The 26,533-nt window shown below is 41.0% G+C and overlaps 1 protein-coding gene across 1 annotated transcript; it reads right to left on the reverse strand.

Moving 5' to 3' along the window:
• Nucleotides 1-22,358: 22,358 nt before the first annotated feature.
• Nucleotides 22,359-24,494, reverse strand: LOC124267782. Its single transcript, XM_046702763.1, has 2 exons — nucleotides 24,401-24,494; nucleotides 22,359-23,597 (listed from the first exon to the last, which is right to left on the reverse strand). The coding sequence occupies exon 2, from the start codon at nucleotides 23,583-23,585 to the stop codon at nucleotides 22,839-22,841; it is 747 nt and encodes a 248-aa protein (XP_046558719.1). The 5' UTR covers nucleotides 23,586-23,597; nucleotides 24,401-24,494; the 3' UTR covers nucleotides 22,359-22,838.
• Between the last annotated feature and the right edge of the window lie 2,039 nt (nucleotides 24,495-26,533).

The raw sequence follows: 26,533 nt of genomic DNA on the forward strand, positions 1-26,533 counted from the left end.
CTGTATTAGATCATTCCATGATAGGCTGGCTTAGATTATGCTAGACAGGTGATTATAGTACCTTGTAGTACCTTCCAGAACTCTCCGTACATACAATATATGACAACATGTCACATCCGATAGTGAAATATGACAGTAGATGTTAATACCGGCAATGATCTCGAAGGAGCAATTGGGTGAGATGGGACATTTAAAAAGTGACGGTTTTTTTATTAACAGGTCAATCATTCATTTAATAGACGAGGCATACAGCGTATCAAACTCACGGTGGCGATTTGAGGGAGTATGCCCCATACTCCTTGCAGCGCTCTACCAAGATCAGAATCTTTATCATGTTCCAGATCAAGTAGGTAAAGGTGTAGGCTCTTTGCTGGCCATGACATTCTATTGATGTTGTGCTGCTGAACGTGAGCATTAACGATTCTGCTAGCAGTTGTCGTCCTGAAAGAAAACACGTCGACCCACACGTCTTGCCAATTGGGACAACAAAACATGTCAAGATGTTGTCCCGACAGTGCTATGCAGTGATAGTTCCTTCAACAATATGGCGTTGGGTCCGCTCAGTGCTGCTACCTTACTTCATAACCGATCCACCCTCAAATCTGTCATGAAGTCTCAAGTTGACATTGTCTTCACGATCATTTCAACGTCAATATACATGACTCCGCCTGCCAAGGACGTGCAAAGTGAATCAGGACGTACCTAATGATCAACGCGTGCAGGAAGATGAACTTCAAGGCAGTAGTGTTGGTTTGTTTGTTGTTTAACGACACACTAAGCAATATTCCAGCTATAAGACAGCAGCCTGTAAATAATCGAGTCTGGACCAGACAATCCAGTCATTTCTATCGCGAGCATCGATCTATGCAACCAGGATCTTCACAGGTATCTCGGGTACTGAGGTACTCTGGTGGCGTTCAGCTACCAATAACTTTGGTGTTTTCATTATAGTCTTGTAATCCGTTGATAGCCAAATTTAAGTTTAAGTCATGTATCGATTTACTATTGGGGGTCAAGTTATTCTTTTGGTCAAGTACCTTAAAGTTTCTTAATGACTGCGATTATAGATACACCAAAGGCCCAGAACTATATGGGAGTTTAGAACTTCTTTGCCCAGTCAAACTGAGTATCTAGTGTATAGGACTAGTTAGCTGTTCGTACTCAGATCTTTGTAGAAGTTATTGTTACACACAAACACCAAACAGAATCAGTGTTACTTCCGCCAATGAAATGTTATTTCATGGAAAGACAAATGTTCCAAGGTATGGTACCTAATACCATTTCATAAGAACAGCACGATGAACAAGTTTTTCTGACTTCTACACTTTTCGGGACGCCATTAAGTCGAAATAAATATTTTTGTGCATCTATACACAGTTTGTATTTCCCAACATTTAACCCAGCTGTGGTCATTCAATCATTTGAGAAACTAACAGTTGTGAGTAAATTGGTCTCAGCTGTATATGCATCTTGTCAATATCTTGTCTAAGTGTTTACTTACATACTCTCTTTTCATTACTGTCTCAGTCTGTTTTACAGTTGCATAGCTAATCTGCCTGTATATTACTATGTTCCATATCTTCTAGCATATATTGGCCTGGAATGTATTTTGTAAGAAGGCAGGGTCTGTGAGGAGCCTTATGATACCAAATACATGGGGCTCTAACGTACCCAGCAGTTAAAAGGACGCGAGAAAAAACATTGAATTTCCAGCAGGAATACTAGCATCAATGGTTGTGAACTTGACCTTCGACTTTTCTTAAATGGGTTCGGTCGCTCAGTGCTCGGATCATCATGAGCATTCTCAAAAATGATAAAAAGACTATAAATAATGTAGATATATCCCTTTATATATGTTCTTATGTGTGTGTACATGTATATGTATATGTATATATACTGAACATCATTGAAAACGCACCACTTATAAAAGTTCAGATTATCAAAAGCACGTGTAAGGAATTGATATTTTTTGTGTGGATAATAACAGATGGACGACTGACAAAAACAACAATACAGAAAAGACGCTCATTCATTGAAATGTTCCACAGTCAGAAAGGATAAAACACACGTGGGGTCAAATCGATAATTAAATATCGCGTGTGACCGCCATTTGCATTGAAACATGCAGTTCAACGTCTCCTCATTGAGTCAATAAGCGTCCGAATAGAGGTCTTGAGGATGGCATTCCACTTCTGCAGTAGTGCAGCATCAAGTTCCCGGATGTTTCGCATCTGTTGTCGCCGCGAAAGACTTTGACCAATTTCGTCCCACAAGTGTTCTATGGGGGATACATCTGGCGACTGTGCTGGCCAATGAATAATCTGGATGTGTTGCTGGGCCAGATACTGCATGGAAAGTCCTGTTGTGTGTGCCCGTGCGTTGTCCTGTTGTAAAGTATGGACATCTTGGTGGTGATTGAAGACAGATACGATGTGATTCTGAAAAATCTGCTCACGGTAATACAGGGCATTAACTCTCCCTTGACAGACATGAAGGCAGACACGTAATCGGCCGTCAGCATTACGTAGATGAAGACGTGACTCGTAAGTGACTACCACACCATGCCATTGTTGTAACCTTTACTGAAAATGCCTGCGAGCCTGTTGTATACGCTCATTACGGTGTCTGTCAGTCAGAATTGGTCCAACGTAAGGACGTCGAGCATGGAACCCTGTAGCGTGCAGACGGCGTCCCATAGAGTCAGCGCTGATGACCCCCACGTCAACCTTGAACTAGTGCAGCAGTCCTGGCAGTCGGCAGTGTTCAATCACTGATATGGACAAAGTCATTATGGCGATCCTGATGGAGCGTCGTAACACGTTGTTGCCAAGGTCATTGAAGGTCACGGGTGCTGATGTCGTCTATTAAGCCTAACGATGGTGGAGCGGCCAAGTCCAAGTTGTCGAGCAATATGCCTGCTGCTGGTGCCAACCTGAATCATGCCTAGTGCACGTTCTCATTCGTGAGGTGTTAACCTCGGCAATGAGAATCGGTTCTCATGCACCTGCTTTTAATGTCACAGTCAGTATGATTTCAGAATGAAATTCGCGCTTTTTGCATGGCGTGGCTACATGTTGATGCATTTGGGATTTAAGAGTCATACTGTGGACAGGAATTTGTTTCTAAAGCATTTTGTCAACTAGACATGCCCTTCGACTTCATGTTAGTTATATTCATTGATCATTGTTATGCTGAAATCCATCTTAATGAAAATATGGACAATTTTAGACTGGTGCGTTTTCAATGATGTTCAGTATATGATATTATATATATATGAAAAATAGCATGGTTACCATGGAAACGCCCCCAAATCTCGAGTTGTCTGACACTTTCTAGTCTTGAAACATCGGTTTTGAAAAATGAAAGATTCCGATCTTCCAGCGGTATCAAATATATCTGGCTAAGCCTCGGGTGGACGTGTTTCAATTTTTAACACCACATCCAATGTTCTATAAATGAAAATATACACCAAAGCATTCAAATCCTGAACACAAATTTCAAACCTTAATAAACAATTCATCAATAAAGTTTTAAACGTTTCCATCCCAAACGTTGAGAGTAATTACATTTTATATTTCCAGCACCTTGAACATTTACTAATTCTACACATAGAAACACAAAATAAACACACAATCATAAAGACCTTCTCCATTTAGTACACTGATTCGAAACGTATTCAAAATTAACCATGAAATATTCAAAATACTCACCTAATAACCACCTTTCCGACTTCCCTTGAACATCATACTACTTACACGGGTGTACGTTTAACCTTTTAATCCCACAGCTTCCAATAATCAAAAACCCAATCCAAAGCGTTCAACTTCTGTAAACCAATGAAATCCTTGGATGCACTAGATGTAACCAGGATCGCTGTGGCTGCATCATCAACACATGTATCCACCCACTGAGACCGGAGCAGGATAATAAAGCGTTAGCATTCATATTTTATTCATTCACGGACACACTAAACCTTGATAAAAGGATTGTGACAAAGTTTTCTCGAACTCATATACAGTGCGTTTTGTTGGTTTCTAGAGAATCATTGCTGTACGCCGATAGAGAGAAGTGTTTTGTTGGCATATAGATGGTTTGGGTTAGTTCAATGTACCGGGTTTTGTTGTATACTATGAAATGCATACTATGAAGCTTTTGATAGGAATACAGTGAGACTGACTGTAGCCGTAGGCGTGGGTCGGTAGGGGGCGGTTTGCAGGAGACAGAGGCGTGTGATAGAAAGGTTTCTTGTAAGCCGATAGAGGAAGGTTTGTTTTAATGTTACAAGATATATGCCTATTCCGATTCCATCGGGAAATGTAAATAATGTGTAATAGTGATTTCGTTTCAGTTTGTCCTTTTGACAATTTTGATCTTTATGAAACGGTCAATAATTCATGAAAAGAACTGTTCCTTATTATATATTCCTAGGAATAACTGCTATGTCGAATGCATGTAGAAATGATACGACTTCAATATTGACAGATCAGTGTAACAGCAGTATCTGTTAATAATGAATTCCAATCCATCATTCTTTCATTTATAACGAGAAACAGGAAGGGACTCTTATAAATTATTTATTACATTGGAATTATGCAACAGTTATTTGCTTGTTTGTGTCACAAGGGGATGCTGACAACAACAGAAACAAGGGGCAACATTGGAAATTTCTAACTGCCTTTAATATACTCTCCCAAAAATGAAACGCATATAGGAATTTCAACTGTATTTTTTTGTTTATTTTGAAACATCTTGTAGGCTTTATGAGTTAATGAAATGTAGCGAAATTGCACACTGGGAATGCAGACTTATCCGTCTTTGGCACCAACTCGAGGAAAGTCAGTTTGAGTGTTGTGTGGTGGCGCTGAAGTCAATACCGCGTGTGACCACCGAGGGCATCCAGAACTACACGGCATCGCCTCGGCATCGAACGAATAAGTCTCAGAATCTCGTGTTGCCTAATCGCAGCCTACTCTGCCTGTAGTGACTGTGCGAGTTGCTGAAGTGTCTGGGGCTGAGGGTTACGGCGTCGCACCCGTCTGTCCAGGGCATCCCACAGATGTTTGATCGGGTTTAAGTCCGGTGATCTTGAGGGCCAGGGGAGCACATTGATGTTGTGGTTCTGGAGGAAGTCTCTAGTGTGACGTGCTGTAGGGCCTGGCATTGTCCTGTTGAAACAACTCCCTCTGGCGATCAATGATTGGAAGGAGGTGTGGGCGTAGGATTTCGTCACAGTACCGTTGAGCTGTCAGGTTGCCCTGGATCATCACCAAATCACTTCTCCTATGGCAGGTGATCGCTCCCAACATCATAACACTTTCCCGGCCGAATCTGTCCACCTGGGGAACGCAAGCGTCGGCAAAACGTTCACGTCGACGTCTGTACACCCGCATTCTTCCATCACTTTCATCACTGAACCAGATTCTACGCCAATTCGGTAGGTTCCAGGCCTGAACGTTGGTGCACCATTGAACTCGATGTCGACGATGTTGTTGTCGAAGCACAGGACCAATATAAGGTCTTCTGGCACGTAAACCAGCCTCTCTCAACCTGTTCCTGACGGTCTGTGCAGAAAGCCTCCTCAATCCGGGTATTTGTCGAGCGGTACAGGTCGCCGTAGCTGTTCGATGACGCAGGTGATGTACCCGGATGTAGCGATCCTGCGCCGCAGTGGTCACTCGAGGTCGCCCACTACGAGGGGCATCTGCTACCGCATTCTGCCGGCGATATCTCTCCCAGAGCCGTGAAATGGTGCTTTGGTGAACATTCATGCGTCGGGCAACTGCACGTTGAGACTGGCCAACTTCAAGCAAACCAATGGCGATATGACGGTTGGCTTCACTTAGACGTGGCTTTTTGCGTTCGTCAACAATATTCCAAATATAGTGAATAATCGACAGACAGCGATCAACCTTTTTACCCATCATTGAGACTATCTGATCCCCAACTTTCACGTGCATTGCATGTGAATTGTGTATTCTGTGACACTACACGCCGAAATTGAAAATCATGCTGTTCAATACGGGTATTTTACGGATGGTGCGTTTTGTTGTGATGTTTCAAAACATAAACACCATAGGACTCATAAACAGAGCAAAACCTTTTGTAAAATGAATCACGTTTTAATTTATTGCTACATGAAATTGCCATTTTCATGATGCATTTCTTTTTTGGGAGAGTATAGTTCTTGAGATTAAAATGCTAATGAGTGAGATGTTATTAAAAGGTAGGGCAATTGTTGTGTCTAAACAGATGACAATGGTCGATAAGTTGTGATCTCCTTTGTTGACACAAATAGACTTTCCACTTAGGTTTTATCTCATCCTTGTCAATCGCCCTCTGGTGCCATTATGGGGCCAGCGGTCAAATCTAGATTCTATTATATACTAGCCACAAAAAGAGACACAAAGGGAATGGAAATATACATTGAAACTACTCGTGTACGTAAATACAAAAGTAAACACAGCAATCAGTCAATTCAATTAAACACGTCGTATGTGCTACGTTTCTTGACGTCAGTGGTTTCACCATGGGCACGTGTAACACGTTTATGCATGTGCATCTGCATGTGGGGCACGTGTAACACGTTTATGCATGTGCATCTGCATGTGGGGCACGTGTAACACGTTTATGCATGTGCATCTGCATGTGGGGCACGTGTAACACGTTTATGCATGTGCATCTGCATGTGGGACACGTGTAACACGTTTATGCATGTGCATCTGCATGTGGGGCATGTGCAACACGTTTATCCATGTGCATCTGCATGTGGAGCCACATGGATTTCCAAAACTTCTGTTGTTTTAGGAAACGTAATTGTTAGACTTTCATCGATCTCAAAATTAAACGATAAATAAATAGCACGTCATGCCACGATTCAAGACCTGTCACAATTCGTTGGTTTCACATTATTTTTCAACTCGCTGTGCGCATGCGCAGAGCGTGTGAAAAATATCCACTGCATGTTTCCGGTTTGGTCGTATGCTTATCGATAGTGTAAATGCACTCTAAATAAAAGCTGTTATGAAAATGATTTACGTTGTGACAACTGTTCATAGCTGAGTTACATACTTCCACTTGCCTCTGCTTTTCAATAATTGATGTCCAATTTTGGTTGCAATTCCATCAGAGATGTGTTTGTTTAGTTGTGAGTAGGGGATGTGCGGGAAGGACAGTGGTGGTGAGATGTCTTTATACAAGAGCTTGTTAACATAACTTAAGCTATTTATTTAAGAGCCAGGCCTCTGTTTCATAAATCAACTGGGATCAGTTATATTCGACATAAAACTATATATTTGTTTTGATTTTTGTTTTCTTTGGAGTGTTTACACTATCGATAAACATACGACCAAACCGGAAACATGCAAGTGGATATTTTTCGCACGCTCTGCGCATGCGCACAGCGAGTTGAAAGTAGTGTGAAACCAACGAATAGCATCATGAGGCTCTTGGGAGGCTATGGGGAACGAGGTGGTTGCGCTTTATGATCCACACACCAAACAGTTTTGACACGTTATCAGACCCATAATGAAGATCGCTTACTTGCAGACGTCCACACGTCACAACGTCAAGACAGAAGAGCTTCTTTTACAAATTTTGCTAAGTTAATTAGGATATCACTTAATCACAACTTTTAACTCTTGAGGCCATGCATGTCAATAACAAAGTGTTGGGGGAAAGGTCAGTTTATTTCTGACAACATAAAAGTACACATTAAAATTCCTCCAAATCCCCCAACACTTTTTCACTCAAACACTTTGTGCCGCCGCTACAACCATCATGGCTTTTGCGAAATTATGATGCACCTCGCTTTTGATAGTTACACATCTCTCAAATGCATTTGATTTCCAATTACCGTGAAGTTTCATTATCAAGTGCGAAACCCCTAGACTGAAGGCAAAAGAACACCCCCCTCGCCTGAAAGAGTGTCCACTGTAGTCTGCTGCTCGGTATCCACACGTGCACAAGACACTTTTTAGAGCTTTTACAAAGGTTGAGTAAGTGCGACAGTTGACTTTGTCCGCCTCACAGAATGCAAACAGATGATAGTCACGTGATAATCCCTGTTGGGGCTGACCCAGGCGTGTCAGGGCTGACACAGGGCAGAGTGGAGACCCGGTAACGCAGCTAACGGCACCCTCAGGACCCTCTGGCCGAACTGTATGGTCTTAGTGTGTCTGACAATCAGCTCCACATAGTTGTCGTACCATACAAGAGTGGAGACCCCGGTAACGCAGATAACGGCACCCTCAGGACCCTCTGGCCGAACTGTATCGCCCTAGTGTGTCTGACAATCAGCTCCACATAGTTGTCGTACCATACAACATCACTTATACATAGCTGCTTAACATTATTCGTATAATCTGGCTTTCCAGGTAGCAATGTTGATTTCCTAAAGAAAGTGAAGAAGGCGGTGAGACAAGCTGCCCAGAAAGCAATGTTGAAGTGGCCACTCATATCAAGTTTTTGATATATTTGTCCTAACATCTCTGGTGTTATCGGTAGTTTTGTGGACTGGTGGTTTTCTTTTCAGCCTGAGGATACCCTTCCGAACTAGTCCGAGTGTCCAGTCCGTGAGTGGGTCGTCGAGTCCCGCCTCCAGGTGAAGCAGTCTCACCATGTTAAGATATCCCGGGATACTGCTGGGGCTGAGTGACCGCGCCAAGAAGGCACGGTACCGTAGGAGTGTAGTTCCGCTCGCTGGCACCGGAATTAGGGCGAAGTACAGACAGAAGCGGAAGTAGGTCTTGGCCATAGACGTATATGTTTTCTTAGGAGAGTTGGCATACGCAGATTGCTTGTAGAGAGTCACTTCGTTGTCTAGTCGTACTAGCTCTGCGCCCACTGGTCCTGTAGAAACAGCATGGATTTTTGGACATGTGATCACAGAATATGTTAATTCCTCGTTTGTTCAACCACTGTTTATTTTCAAGCATATGTAATCGAGAGATTTTGTCACTTGTAACATTTTGTACTCCGGGAATATGTCTAGCCGTCAGATAGAACCCATACGACGCAGACAACCAGAACAGTTTGCGGAGAATACGCATGATCACTACGTTTGGGGATGTACCCTTGTTCAGGGCTCCAGATAAGGGCCGTATCGGCGTATGTACGGATATAAAATATGCACGATACGGTAGGAAATAATTTAGAAAACGTAGCAGATACGCACTACAGCAATGGTGTACGGTCTTAGAATTATTTACAGACGTATTTTTATCCCCCGTTTTGCGGGGGGTATTAAAATGGTCCGTCCGTCCGTCCGTGCACATTTGTCCTTTCTGGAGCATAACTCTAAAACCGTTCAATATGTCTTCACTAAACTTGGCACATAGATAGATCTGGTGGTCTACTGGTGCCTTTTGGTAGTTTTGGATTTCTGAATAAAATATTTGTTTGCGTTTCCATGGCAACAATGTTGGCTTCAATTGAATTTGGTGGTAGTGCTCCTTTCTGGAGCAGAACATTGAAACCTTTCAGAACTCTCCTTCCACGCAGCTATATACACGCCAAAACATTTGACATAATCATAACTCGTAGACGTATTCTTGAAGAGTATTTAGCCATTGCGGGGGATATTGGTGATATTGTTTTTTTGTTTTTAAAAGTATTGTTTTATTGTTTATTGACCTGTTTACATAAGAGTAGCAATGTTGTGGTACATATATGAAACGAAGCACAAGATTACTGATACTCCTGTAATTCAAACTAGTACTCTAAATGTACTCTTGAGGTTTTCCAGTACTCCTCTGTTGGAAATATAAGGAGTACGTACTCCTGATGTTGAAACATTATCTGGAGTCCTGCTTGTTGATACTAAACATAATGGTAGTATTGTCCCTGTAGACGACTATGTGCCGACCACTTCATGCAGATGCCCACCGCTCCGCCCACTGCCGCTAGTTCTTTTACATTTATGTGTGCTTCGCTAACTTAGCTCATATCCGCACTCCACGCAGTATAGAACCAGTCGCCCTGATAAACGCCGCCGCCGCCGCCTACTTCGCACGCATCAGTGGTAAATTCATCAAGATACCGGCTCACCCCTAACTGCAAAGGTAGTACCATTAAAACTACTACAGAAGTCCGCCCACCACTGAATGTCTGCTCTGGCTTCTTTGTTTAAGGTCACGTATTGTTGTTGATTTCTAACGCTGATGCAGAGCAATTTCCGTGGACTGGTCGTTGCTTTTGTTATTGTTTTTCTCCCGTGAGTACCCGGATGATATCCCAGAATTCATGACTGGTTCGTTACCTCTGCTGCGCCACCACCATGCGCAATTGATAGAAAACGTATAGACTGATCAACAAAGATGAAATCTTTTTTACTCGATAATCTTGATGTTGTTGTAAAATTATGTAGACTGTGATGAATAATTTGGTTTCTTATAAAAAAAATATTCACTTTGATAAAAATGCTGATTTTGATGTAAAATTTTGATTTCATAGTAATGTTGACATCATTTTGTCATTTCTGGAGTTACTGCATCAGGACCAGGAGCTTTACCGCCCATTAGATTGTCAATAGCATCTATACGTTCATTATGCTTGATTTCACAGTTCAGAGTATTGTTTATGGTATCATTATTGCATGCACAGCAATTATGTACATCGTGATGTTCAAGAAATTGACTGGCTTCTCTTACATGGTTTTGGTAGTTATCGACCTCCTGCAGTTTATATCAGTTGATTTATCCTTTGTTAGGCGGATAACGAGGCACCAAAACGGCTCCGAGTTTTTTTAATTAGACGATAACAGATTGATCATATTTTATCAATGTAACTGGGATATATCTGCCTGAGATTGCCATTGAACGTCAGATGACCATAGATTTTGTTAGATTGTTAGCGACAGCACGGCTGCTGGAATGTAAGAATATACGGTTTGGGCTCAAGGTTTTACTATTACAGCAACCAAACACACACTAGGTGTACGGAGATTACGATGTTTAAATAGATTCACGTATTTACAGCTATGCTATGCTACCCCGTTGGACTGAGATCATATGCAACCCAGTCATCACAGCTTAGAAATAGACAACTTTTGTTTCAGATTATTCAAAGCAGTTTAAATCAGCCTGAAGTGACTGAATTTTATGTAAATGTATACACATGGTTTTTTCATCATTCTCACACTCCTACGGGGCGGTGGGGTAGCCTAATGGTTAAAGCGTTGGCTCGTCACGCCGAAGACCCGGGTTCGAATCCCCACATGGGCACAATGTTTTAAGGCCATTTCTGGTGTCCCCCGCCGTGATGTTGCTGGAATATTGCTAAAAGCGGCGTAAAACCATACTCAGTCAGTCAGTCTCACACTCCTGCCAATCCCCGAAGCATGAACAAAGGCATGACTGGTAACGGTATACATAGCTGTGGGGCCATCAGAACATCAAATATAGATGGATGACGTCAGCCCAAAGTAAACTTGAACCGCATTGATGTAATATGGATGTTAAATGTACACATTATCGACAGTATCGGGAAATACATGTACATACAAGTATTCCATTCAAAAGCGATTCGAGGTGAAAAATCGATATATTTCTGAAAAACGATATCTAGGATAGATATCAGTTGTACAAAAAGTAGAACAATGGACAGCCCGGGACTTTTCACGTGGACAATGGCTTCTGACGCACAGAAACAGCCGGCTAACTAAAACCTTATTAATTGATACGGCGTTGATTGTATAAAGAGTATTCCGGCAGGATCAGTATTGCGACTTCAGTGTAGTGTGAACAAATAACAATGCGAAATCAGTTTTGCATTACATTTCAAGAACTGAATCATATCCTGGAATTGTTAATGTAATACTATCGATAAACAATTCACGCCCTATTCCTTCAGCACATCTCTGATCGCAAATATTGTTTTCAAATTGTTATGCTCATTTCTTCTCAATGTCAGTAAAGCGACAATCAAGTCCATTGAAACAGGCAATTGATCCACGTATTGTTATGGATCCCATGTGTACAAACCAGTTCTTATTATTCATAGAAGCGTATTATCTTCTGATCTTTCTAGACGATCATCAATCTAGACAATAGGCCGAGTGGGATTGCTCTTTTTAACAACGACTACCTAATGGAAAAAGAATTTGGCGAGCAGCTTCCACATCCGAAACGAACATATTCGAGTGTTTTCTCCAGCTTAAACAATGTTTTGGTTTGTATCCATAATGTTACAGAATTACCTGTAGTTGTAGACCATGACTGACTGAATTTAGTTTTACGCCGCTTTTAGCAATATTCCAGCAATATCACGGCGGGGACACCAGAAATGGGCTTAACACATTGTGCCCATGTGGGGAATCGAACCCGGGTCTTCGGCGTGACGAGCCAACGCTTTAACCACTTACAGAATCACCTGTAGTTGTAGACCAGGGCATACACACGTACAGGTGACTTGTTTGTCCCCACAACAAATATCTCGCTTCGAGATACAAATGTTCTGGACGGAAATATTCACCGGTACAAATTATATAAAACACGACCCATCAATGTGTATGTACAGGGGCGGTAGACCTATAAATGTGGACAAGCTATAAAACACTCGGCAATATGCCAGCTATATGGCGGCGGTCTGTAAATAATCGAGTCTGGACCAGACAACCCAGTGATTAACAGCATGAGCATCGATCTACACAATTGGGATACGATGACATGTGTCAACCAACTCAGCAAGCCCGATCACCCGATCCCGTTAGTCGCCTTTACGATAAGCATGGGTTACTGAAGACCGGGGGCGGTGGGGTAGCCTATTGGTTAAAGCGTTCGCTCGTCACGCTGAAGACCCGGGTCCGATTCCCCACATGGGTATAATGTGTGAAGCCCATTTCTGGTGTTGCCCCGCCTTGATATTGCTGGATTATTGCTAAAAGCGGCGTAAAACCCCAACTCACTCACTCACTACTGAAGACCGATTCTAACCCGGATCTAACCATAATACTTTAGGATACATTAAATGCACATTGTACTAGAAATATACGCTAGCTGTAGCATATCGGTCTTTAACGTATGTTTCTGAGATGACCATGAGATAGTTTTCTTTCATTGATCGATAGAAGCAAAGTGTGTTGCGATGTCGGCCTACTCGGAGGGACTAAATTGAGCAAAATAACTCAAATGTCGATCTGGGGGTATCTCCTTGGTGTGTTTTCATAGAAGGGTTGGTTCAAGGATTAGAACCCTGGTTGGTCAGAAAATGTAAACTTTTATGCGAAGTCTTTGAATAACTTCATTCATGATAATCATTTAATTCATTTATAAGAAATGTATATAAACTGAAGGCATCGTGAAGTAAAGTATCGCCCATTCAAAGTAGCGAATGCACAGCTAGACCTCAAGTTCATTCCTTCATCCCGTGGTTGTAGATATATATGTGCAGAAGGTTACATGCATAGAGGTAATACGTGGAAAACTTCCTCAACAGATGAATACGTATCAAGATCTCCAACAAAGACTTGCCAGATACGAAGAAAGGCTGTCGAGGAAAATCGTCTTTAAAGGTCACATAAACCCTAGGGGGTAAAAATACATAAATCACTAACTGGCATCGTTATAAATGAAACGCCGTCATTAAAACTACTCATTTCGACCTTTAATTGACTTAAATCGACCTTTTTCACAACAGTGCACAATTCTCACCCGCGAACGAAATTTCAACCAATCAGAGCGGGGTGTCTCTGTGACGTCATATGAGGAATAGCTATGAGGGCCGATGCAGAATTCATCTACATTTCAGGGGGTAAATAATCTTGTTTACAGGTTTGTATAAACCTGAAATCATGACAACCGTTGTGGCAAATGAAAGCTATATGTTCTCACAATCTACTGTCATTTAATTTTGTCTCCTGCTTTGCCTAGTTTCCGAGTTACAACTTGTTTTCATAGACGATTCTGTCAAAATCGCTTGGTGTCGTCAGGCCTTATTTGTATAATGACTGGTCCAAATTGATCCCATTTCTGTGTTTTTTTACCTCGATATTTAATCATGTCATGTAAAAATCTGTTTGTATTCTCAAAACAGTGTCGGCCCATAAGTTTTCACATGCAATACAGCAATTAATACTCACTTGTTGTAACCCGTGTTAGGTGGTATAAACCTACACATGTGATTTGTCATCATTCACTTGATGGTCAGTTAATGAATTTATAACAGGTATAATTAGTGGTAACACACTTAGATTACCCGACAAAGGTTCCCATTTGGCATTTCTTGTGTCTGGAGTAAATATTCAACATTATAAACATCGATCAAAGGATTAACCGATAACACGCTGATTGATTAATTACTTTTATCTTACACAGCGGAATTGTCAAAGGTAGTGTTTATGTATGTAGATTTACTAATCTATACTGAATACACTCTGTCGTGTCTGTGTCTGCGAAGAAACAACGTCCTTCTTTCAAAGGATTAACCGGCAATACATTGATTGATTGCCCATTATTGGCTAACTAAATTGCTGTTTTTAAAGAAAGGCGGACATTATGCAATTAGTTGCCAGGTGTGCTATCTTGGGTGACCAATGAGACTATACACCAATACCTGAAAAGATTTATCACTTTTTCGTATATTAAACTGTTAAAAGACACATCATTTGGAACAGTTTTGTGGATATTGATGGATACATTCCTCGAACAAGGTAATGGCCTGATATTGTTCCTGTAACTTTAATCTGTTTTAATTTTAATATTTGCATTTTGTTTTTTATTCATTTGTCGTAGCATTCAACAGAATCGTTGTTTTCGCCGTGAAGTGTAATGAGACAGACAACATACACTAGGGTGTGTGTGCGAATTATGATTCACATTGGCAAACTATAAAATGTCTAGATGTTACAGTTCTGTTATAAATTCACTATAAGTATCAGCAGATCGTCTGCTTTTTATTTCGTTTCAAAATGCATACAAGTATGATAATAAACTAATTAGGATTATAAGACCAAATATAAAGACGCACATTGACTAGTAGTCTGTCTCACAGTCCCTGAACCACATTATTTTCCCTACTGCCAAGCCCTCTCTGCAGTGCTAAAGCCCTAAATAAAGCAAGTCTAGATTTCCTCAGGTTCAGGTTCTGAATCTCTGGTCTCCCTAGGGCTCCTTTTCAATATAAATGGGCTAGTTTGTTACTATCACAATTATATATATTCAGAGACTAAGCCTTAGTCTAATTGACTAGTATCTACATACTGGTGAGTGGACATTAACCATGTGAATGTAGCAAGAAATTTATCGCGCAGTATTGTGACTTCGACCCCCCACCTCGCTTCCGTGGAAGAAATCGTTATGTTATAAGTTGTGTCATGCAAAATCCGTTTGGTTATGATTCCAATACATATTTAACTACGAGTAGAAAGTAGTTTTGATTTTCTAACTTGATGAAAACAAACTATAATCTCATTAATTCTAACAGAGTTTACGATTTTCAAAAATGGCGGCGCCCTATCGGGAACATCCGCCAGTCTGAGGATAAATGCTATTTAGGTTTGTTTTCACCGAGTTACAAAATCAAAACTACTTTCTACTGGTAGTACAATATGTATTTTATTGATGGCCAATAGGTTTTTGCATGACATAGCGTATAACATAACAATTTCTCTCCTGGCAGCGAGGTGGGTGTCAATATAATACTACTTACAATATTATTGTTACTTCGACCACAACCTCACTTCCGAGGAAGAAATCGTTATGTTACAAGTTGTGTCATGGAAAATCTTTATGGTCATCAATCATATACATATTTTACTACAACTAGTAAGTAGTTGTGATTCTTTAACTTCCGTGAAGCGATCTGAACACAAGTAAGATATCGTTTCAGGCTTCCACAACGCTCGCTTCGCACTCACAAACATAACCCATTTAGCACGAACTGCGGGGTCCTGTGGAAATCTGTGCATGGTGACACCATCGCCCGACCCCTAGGAGCAATTGACGACAAAGCAACGATTCGGCATGTCGTCGTTGATGTCGAGAAATCATCAAAATGATGAGCGTGCTACACACTTTCTATACAACTCTCTGAAAATCGTTCCTCATATGACGTCACTGCAGTGCTCTGGCGACAGAGTTACGTAACCTGTCTGTGGTTTCGTTGGCGGGCGAGAGGGAAGCAGGCGGCTTTTTGGCCACTTTTAATCGCTTGGTATTAATTAACCACAAGTTTTTAAAGAATAAATTTGGTGTTCCGTTTAAGACTAACCACCAATCTTTCATATGTAACGGTTAAAAGAGTAACAAAAAAACAAAGTTTATTGGTTCTTTAAATATGTGGATAAAGCTTCCCATGTCCTCATATTGAATGAAACTTGATGTTGAAACCATGATATAAGTGCTTATGAGATACGTATACAAATGAATGTGTATCCATATTTATAATAATTGATCTGTATAAGAATTATATTATTACATTAAAATATCCCATGTATCCTATATGTTTACTATTGTAAATATATGTGTATTGTTTGCTCGTGTACAATAATGTACATGAATCAATATATATCCGTTTCTCTACTATTTCTCTTTTTAAATGTGACCTTGTATTGCTTGTTTTCTCGCAAAATCGACCTGTTATTTGAGACTACATGAGATTACTCAAGCTTGGTCTGGTTTCGTGGGCTGATCTGGTTCCTTCCTATTGTGACTCCTTTTTCTTGATGACACTCCATCACAGTGTGTCTCGCCTTTCCCCATGTCGTGGGTTGATAAAAAGCTGTGGGTACCCAAAGGGAGACCACTCTATCAATCTCCAAAGTGAACTTCACCACTAAACCCGAGGATATTCTCAGATGACACTTTCTCTCCATGGTAAGTCTACAGAAAACAATAATCTAAATGATATTTATCCAACCCCATGTCTTTAGTGGATTCGAAAATATACAGGCGTTACTACATAAATAAATAAAATGGTAACTGTGGAGTTTTTAAATTGTGACACGACAAACACCTGATTATGGAAACAAGAACAATACAAAAGGAAAATTAATACATTTACAAATGTTACCCTGAACAATCAAATATCCTTTTGTTTAAACAGACACGTGATGCAACGTTCACTACTTAAATAAACTTGACGACTTTACATTACAACGACCTCATGAGCGGATCCAGGAATTTTGAAGGTGTGTGTGGTGTGGTGTGTGTGGTGTGTGTGTGTGTGTGTGTGTGTGTGTGTGTGTGTGTGTGTGTGTGTGTGTGTGTGTGTGTGTGTGTGTGTGTGTGTGTGTGTGTGTGTGTGTGTGTGTTCAGAGACCATGAACCCACCATTGGCTCCGCCAACGGAAAAGCTCTTCAATGTGGTCTGAAGTCATATTTAAAAAGGGGGGTCGAACCCCCTGACCTCCCTCTGGATCTGCCAATGTACATGTACATGTCTGTTTTCTATTGCATTTCGATCTATATGGCAGTGTAGGTCACTGCAGACGTAATCTGTAGTTAAGATTGAGAAAGGGGTAGTAGTGCTCGTTACTATGTTCACACTGGGAGTCAAGATTAATCTGGATGCTTCTAGACCAGCGTTCATTAACCAAACTCAGTAAAGAAATTTCTGAAAGCTTTGTAGGCTCAGTCGTGAAGACTAACGGATGGGTGAAGGAACATTCTGGCAGCGTTTTTGAAAACTTGACCACCGGTCTGTTACAGCTAGGTGATTTACTAGCGCTCCCAATTCTTCAGCGAAGGTTCTTAGTAGTCAATCGGGAATTAATGTTTTCAATATTGTAATATATACATTCTCTCGCGGATAGATAGTGCTCACAAAATGAACTCCCTGTGTCCCCCCCCTTCCACCCGGCATGTCGGAAGACTAGACTATTACCAACGCTTATTCTCTGAATATATATATTTTTCTTAAGTCAACTACAACAACAACAACAACAACAACAACAACAAAAAACAGTGAGATTTGGGACTTGTTATGTCAAGGGAAAAAATGCGGTTCAGGGTACTGTGTATTAGATGACGGAGACGTCGGGACGGGCTGTTTGCAGCTAAGGGACGCAACTCTGTAAGGCATGCTAGACGCGAGCCATCTATAGTCCGTTTGGCTCAAAAGCGGACCGATGAATTGCAATCTAACTCGAAAACTAATAAACATAAAAAACTCAATGAAACACTCATCATAATCAAAACGTCAGACCAACTCTGTGAGGTTTTTGCAGAATTTATGTCCTAAAAATAAAAAAGTTGTTTAACAAACTATCATTAAAATATTGACACTGTTCACTATTTGTTACGAGAGAGGAGTGCAGAGAAAGGGACAGCCGGGTGTTCGAGAAAGGATGGGGACGGCACAGCACAGGTTAATGAATCAATAACTTTGTCGGCACTTGTGCACGTGCTTCTCTAACACCTGGCTGTCCCTTTCCCTGCACTCCTCCCTCGTAAAAAAATAGTGAACTGTGTCAAAAATTTAATGATAGTTTGTTAAACAACTTTTTGAATCTTAGGAAAGAAATTCTGCAAACAAATCACAGAGTTGGTCTGATGTTTTGATTATGATCAGTGTTTCATTGAGTATTATATGTTTATTAGTTTTCGAGTTAGATTGCAATTCATCGGTCCGCTTTTGAGCCAAACGGACTATAGGAGCGCTTAGATGCATGATCTGTAGATGCACACGGATACCTGCTATAACAATAATTTTGTGAAATACACTATCAAAAAGTACAATAAATGTTGTGTTCCAAAGTATTACTGACATTCAGTTAAAACCTTGAGAGCTCATATGCCATAACCATCGATCATGCAAAGCGCCTTTGCCTCTACTTTCGTTTTGTCATTATAAATAACCATGACCTAATACTGGGCTGCTTCAAGGGTTTCGTCGTTACACAACTCCTATAAATACCAAGCTTTAAATAAATCGTACTCGTTAAACGTGACATGGCAGTATATAGGTACCGAATTATATATATACACGTAATACTGATGGTTGTACACTAAAGCCCATCTGCTGTCATTAAAATTGATACGTGTCAGCCTTTGTTTCTGAATTTGAGTTTTCTCAAGTCTTTTTAAACTTCTGTAACCAACAAGTCTTTTAAAATCTCGACACTATTGTAAGAAGCATTCAGACAATTCATTACATCTGAATTCTGTCTCTATGAAAGTGTCTCGTGTGAGTGAGTGAGTTTAGTTTTACGCCGCTTTTAGCAATATTCCAGCAATATCACGGCGGGGGACACCACAAATGGGCTTCACACATTGTGGGGAATCGAACCAGGCTCTTCAGCGAGACAAGCGAACGCTTTAACCATTAGGCTACCCAACCGCCCTAAAGTGTCCCGAACAGTGTTCGACGTTGATAATGATATTGATGAACACCTTATTATAATGTGCTAAAATCTTCAGAATATCCAAGTAAATACTGTCCCTTGCACGATCAGTGTCTAAACATACTTTCTGAATCCTTTCAGAGATACTTCGCAAATATACAGATGTGAACACGTGCTTTCATGATTACATTTCTTCCAGACATACTCGGCTGATACTGAAACTGCCTTTCAGCGCGTAACCTGGGTATGGCCAGCACCTGGCAAAATACGTCGGATCCGTATTATAACCGATCAATTTTTCACAGTGAATGTCCTGCAGTGCCCTCTCCGAATGGAGTCCACATGACCACAGACAGTCGTAGTGTCTTACACATATCCGGGCACGTTGGTCGTCTTGGTAACATTTCTGTGCTCAACAACGTGAGGTTGTGACGATTTGCAACGAATTAAGCTAACCGAACCGATTCTGCTGGGATATCAATGCTGTCAGTGCCGTCTTTAATGACGTATACCATCAAGATGGTCCTGTCCTACCTAATGCCTCGCTAGCGTGTATATCCCACGATCCGTACGATGTGTATCCACAGTGCACATATATGTCAGTTCTTGTGTTCAGGGGTTCTTGTCTTTTCTATTTGCTGAAATCAACAATTGCCTACAGTACCTTTATCAATTTCGAAGATTGTAATGAAATTGCTAATCAACGATAAGGTTGTTTTGCAAATGGGATCATGATCTTATACAAAGAATTTAATGACAATCCCATGTATATGCATTCGTGCATTAGCACAACGTACGATATATCGAGACCACATTCTATTAAAGAGATGTCAGCTCAACAAAGGCACTAACACCAGTGTATAAACTGAACGCTGTATTGCTCTAGATATCCTTATCTACACTATAAACGCATTATTCAATACTAGGACAGTATGGCAATACACCAGTACTAGACCGTGTAACATACTGTTTAAAACCCCGTCGATCAAATTCATTCTTTCGTTTTAACTCTAAACTGTAATCCTAATCCGGGAACTTTTCAATACGTCATTAACAACGTGTACTATGTCTTGTTCACTTACCTTATCGACATGGCTCAGTGGAGCCCAAATTCCAGCACAGCATGAATCATGATAAAATGCTCCACTTTGTGGATATTCCTCATAATGCACTAGCTTTAAAGCATAACAATATTATCAATAATACGTATCTAATCTCATGTCCATCTCGACAGTACATTTGAATCCTAGCCTGTTTCACTGAAATAGTTTGACATTCACATAAGCAGGGTTTACATATCCGCCTCTGCGTCTATAGATAAAGGATGTGGAACAAACGCGCATGAAAACTCGTGCAAAGGAACTGAACCCAAACTGGTGGAACTCGTCATCACGATATGGTTTAAACATATTTTTATTCCTAGAGAATCTGGTTTGGTAAACAAGCAGAACTCTGCTTATATCAATACCTCACCAGTCATCACGATATCACGTGGTTATGCTGAAGAACGCATGTGTGGAATACTCAATATTTCAAATCTGTCGAAATAGGTTAATGTACGGTATAACTGAATTGTAACTGCGTAATTAGGATATTATTTAGTTGTCAACTTCATGTAATACATTCATGTGATCAAGTCATTTTCGTTAGCAGAAGAACGATCGGAATGACATGATTTAATTTCCTTGTCATAAATGACAAAGACCTTCATTCACTAAATGTTCCTTTCTAAGGGACAATGTTTGCCGCTTGTACACAATGCATGTTTTATTGCATGGCCACTGAGTTGGGATGTTAACTGTGGAGTGTTATTGCTGATGCAACTCGTTGGTTGTGTTGGTGGTAATTGTTGGTTTGCTGCTTAACGCCGCAATAGTCCAGCTATATGTCGACGGTTGGTTGTGTTGGTGGTAATTGATGGTTTGCTGCTTAACGCCGCAATAGTCCAGCTATATGTCGACGGTTGGTTGTGATGGTGGTAATTGATGGTTTGCTGCTTAACGCCGCAATAGTCCAGCTATATGTCGACGTTTGGTTGTGATGGTGGTAATTGATGGTTTGCTGCTTAACGCCGCAATAGTCCAGCTATATGTCGACGGTTGGTTGTGTTGGTGGTAATTGATGGTTTGCTGCTTAACGCCGCAATAGTCCAGCTATATGTCGACGGTTGGTTGTGATGGTGGTAATTGATGGTTTGCTGCTTAACGCCGCAATAGTCCAGCTATATGTCGACGTTTTGGTTGTGTTGGTGGTAATTGATGGTTTGCTGCTTAACGCCGCAATAGTCCAGCTATATGTCGACGGTTTGTAAATAATCGAATCTGGACAAGACAATCTAGTGATCATCATCTTTAGCACCGATCTACGTAACTGGGATACGATGACGTGTGTCAACCAAGTCAGCGAGCCTGACAAGCCGATCCGGTTAGTAGCATAGGCTTGCTGGATACCCTCTGCCCACTGAATCACGTATACGGAGAGAAAATATAGCAACTTAGTTGAATATTTCAGCAATGACCTTTGATCATTTTTCATATTGAGATAAAAACCAATAGGAACACGTGTTATGATTACGGATTTGAATAGTTTGTTTCTTTTTTGTATAACAGCAGTCAGCAATATTTCAGCCATATACTCGAGTCTGGACCAGACAATCCACTGATCAACAGCATGGGCATCGATCATAACAGTTGGGATACGATGACATGTGTCAACCAAGCCGTGAGCCAGACCTCCCGATCCCGTTAGTCGCCTCTGACGACAAGGATGGGTTACTGAAGATCAATAATTCTAACCCGGATCTACACGGGTGGGTTAGATGAGACAGTCAGCAACCGGTCGCAAGAGTCGATTAAATGGGTCGGGGTCAGGCTCGGGGATATAGTTGATTACGTGTCTTCGTTTTTAGTTGGCATGGCTCGATCTTCACAAAACCAACTTGCCCAGAATTGTTTGTCTACACGCGACCGCCATATAGGTGGAAACACTGTTAAAAACAAACAAACCAAATCAAACACCATAGCTGCCATAATAAGGTATGATATAATCAGGTTTTTTAAGAAAAGGAAAGTTAACACACAGAAATAGTTCTATCCTTTATTATCTACACGTTTCCCTCGATTAAACAAAACTGTGGAAATAAGTCAAAAGGCTACTGCTACCGTATCAACATTAAAATAGTCACATGGATATGTACAACTTTAACTTCGAAAACATCTCACACAACATCGCTTTTTATATACCTCATTTGTAAAGATGATAAGCCACAACACGAATAAGGAGTAATAGTACGAGAATACCGTATAATGTACAATAAGTTAACAGTCACAATAAACATCACTGGGCAGTATTGATCGGAGTCAACAGTTCCGCGGAATCTTTGCTGTGACATAAGTTCAAGTGTTGCTATCTTGGATTCGTGCCAATTACCAGAACAAAGTGTCATTAGTCCAGTGTCTTTCAATCAGTTGATACGAGTATTTAATCGGAGTCTTCGGCCATTATAAATTTGTCACATCATACATTTTGCAGTGCAGCTGTGCTTGTCTGTTCACCAAGAGGTTCACTCAACAACCTCGTTTTGGGATATTCCATAGTTGAAGGTTATGTCACCTCGAAACGGCCATCTTGCTTCCTGGTCTTTAAGCCAAATTATGTTCTCTCGTGGATCATATTCAGTTGCTCTGGGTAGTAATTCATCGAGGATCGTTCTGATGCTTTCGTTGATGGTTTCAATAGTAGTTCCTGATTTCTTGTGAACAACTGTCACTTTGACCACCCCTCTCAGACGTACGTACGTGGAAAAGTCACAGGCCAGTCTCTGCTCGTTGACCTCGAACTTGGCCACTGTTGTCCTCCGCGGAGCGGCTGTGATCTTGGAGTTGTATTTCCAGGTCATGCTGTGACTTAGGTCACTCCGTTCCTCCGTCTGGACAGGCAGGTATGCTCCGAACGCACTGTCTACTTCCGGTGGTGCGCGGAGCTTTATACCAACTCCGTTGTCCGCAGCGAAGCCATGCTTCATCCTGATTCTTGCCGTAGCGGATGTCGTACGCTGGACGCGGACGGTCATTTCTTGAGCAACGTCGGTGTCGTTTTTGTAGTTTGTCATAAACACTACCTTTGGGTCTAACATTGGGGACTTCTTGTACTTAAATGTTGGTTTCTCGAAAACAAAGTCGACATTTTCGAAATCTACTTGGAATTCGAAATCGCCAAAGCTGTATTTTGTTTGATAACAGGGTGCAATGTGATATTTCCATGCCCAGGCACTAACGTAGGCCTCGAGTTGAGAAATGTTATCGCTCATCTTTAAAAAGTCCTGAAAGCACGAAAACGCATGATGTACACTTTAAATACACAATATTAATACTTATTTCCAAAGTTCAATAACGAAAACTTAAATACCAGTTTATGTTATATATCTAAAACAAATACTTCTGGGTAGGAGAGTGAGTATATTACTGCACTTTGAAGAGTATTTCAGTATCTGTTAGATCACATCAACTTGATGTGGACAGAAAGATCGTGAGCTTAGCCATATACCACTTTGACGAAATCCATAACTTGTGTTAACAATTGTGACAAAAACCTGCACATATACCATTAAGGCTAATTCATGATTGTAACCAACGATCAGTGATTCACGGTACTTCGAGGGTACGCAGCTCAATGAGTTATGTCGGCCTCTGACAACTGGGCAAATAATCCGCAAACATGCAACCAGACGATAATGGGTAACTAACGATGCAAACATACAACCAGACGATAATGGGTAACTAACGGTACTGTATGATACGTACGTCAAACACGTCCTTGCTATGCAGCTGTAGACAAGGCGTGTGTCTACTAACACCTCAGTACAGAGCTGACGTTAATTAACAATTAAAGCAAACATTTCACAAATTATGGAGGACTGAACCGATCAATACAATATCGGCATGGAAGGAGAACCTACCTGCCACCCTTACTCTGGCCAAGTCGTGGAAGGAATGTAGCAGCAAAGGCGGAATATAGACATTAAATAGTATTACATTGTATTCAATTAGTGTTAAATTGCTGGATGGGTTTTTCCTCAGTTCACACTGAAAGTGAAGTAATTCCCAGGTTAAAAATAACACTCACGTAAGACCAGGCTCTGATAATAGCGGTTGCGTCACCGAAAGCCTTGACGACCAATGCGTCGATCTGGACACGAGACGGGATCTTTATACACTTATCTAACAATCAGCTAGTTGTTGACACGGTACAAAATCGCATTATTCATTCTCTATATATTCGCATGTATGGTATAGTTCCATCAATAGCATTGATCAAGTTGTGCTTGTAATGGAGACTATTACGTGTCATGTTGTGTATGTACAGACATCCTACACATTCATCCACACAATAGACACTGAAATAGACGTGATGCTAGGCCAGATTATGACTGGGCTGCATATATATCGCGATGAAGAACGACATGTATCTATATATACAATAAGTTGACATGTACTTTAGCTCCTGTATTTGTTGTAGTTGTAAATGTACGTACACTGCATCCCTGTTAAGAGTCTTGTTAATGATAAGGTGATTTAATGTTACGCTTGTATTGCTAGTGTATTTGTCTAAATCTGAAGTAGAATGCTTAACGGTAACGACATATAAACAAGTTATTAGTCTGCACGTCACTACCACACAACCCGCACTTTCGGACACATGTTTAGATATCAATAATGTGCCAACATGTGACATTACTCCGTATGAATATGTCGCACCTTGTCCACACGCACACACGCACGCACACACGCACTCACGCACACGCACGCACGCACGCACGCACGCACGCACTAACACACACACACACACGTGGAGCTGTGAAGAGAGGTACACCTTGGAAACCAGGCTAACATAAAGCCCGTGAAATTGTAATGTATATCTGTAAATACAGATCATCATACAACGGAAGCGTAGGACATACTATCTCCTACGTAGTACTTAATATCTCCTACGTAGGAGATGAGCGATATGTATTACTATACATCAATTTGAAATGGTCGACTTAAATTCCCAGACACGCAAACAATCCCCCGTTTCACTGTTTCATTCACTATTAGAGTCATGTGTTGAACTAATTGCTGCACATTACTGTCATGTGTTGGACCGACTGTTATACTTTTACTGCCTTGCGCTCAGATTGCTCTACTATTACGCGTTGCAGTTAGTTCACTGTTATGAGGGGCGGTGGGGTAGCCTAGTGGTTAAAGCATTCGCTCGTCACGCCGAATTCCCCACATGGGTACAATGTGTGAAGCCCATTTCTGGTGTCCCCCCGCCGTGATATTGCTGGAATATTGCTAAAAGCGGCGTAAAACCATACTCACTCACTCACTGTTATGTGTTACACTTTCTGTTACACTTTACTGTAATGGGTTGGGTATTTCAGAGGTCGTTGCACATGGGTCATAATCTGCGTGCACAGACCTGTGTTGACTATCGATGGCAATCTATGCATGCTTATTCCAACGATTCAGAAGCCGGTCGAGGGTAGTAGTTAAGTCGACACAGAAAATGTTTGTCAACAATGTTTTCCCTGACCTTCCTCCAAGATAAAAGACAACGTTACCATCTTCTTGTGAATAAATATTACAGCTTGTCGAGTTAATGGCGAGTGACATTGATCATTGGCCAATATATGGCTTTTGTGTTACAGCGATTTACTAATAACCTGACAATTCTTAGCCATTTTGAATTTCGTATTGTTTTACGCCGCACTCAACAGTTTTCATCCCAGTCAAGTCAACCTGTAAACAATCACGAACAAACAAATCGCAAACAACGAGCGTTGTATCCGATCCAACCTAACCCCATCTGAAGGCAAGCAGCAACTTGCGGAGGACGTGTTATTACCAGGGTTTCATATAATAACCTCACTCTCGACCCCTCTCTCTCCCTCTGTGTATGAATAGATCAAACATCACCATACCCAAATTGCCATAACTGCACTTAACAATAGAAGGTCCACGTCACCCTAACGTAATACACATACACAATAACACTGTATAGCAACACTGCGTTAGTGTCATGAATATTCACTGACTTACATTTCTACTATCTAACGTCCTGCATAACCAAACATTTCTCAAATTAATACCCACACTCCATAATCCGAACCTTAGAAAGGAACTTTTTCTGCAATAATTCAATTGCAACGATTGGCATACGCATGTCAACGATCGTAATTACAACATTAAGCGTCACTCATTACCCCGATTCGAA

Source organism: Haliotis rubra, unplaced genomic scaffold (assembly GCF_003918875.1).
Source record: "Haliotis rubra isolate DU_JTF1 unplaced genomic scaffold, ASM391887v1 Scf1338, whole genome shotgun sequence".
NCBI lineage: Eukaryota > Metazoa > Mollusca > Gastropoda > Lepetellida > Haliotidae > Haliotis > Haliotis rubra.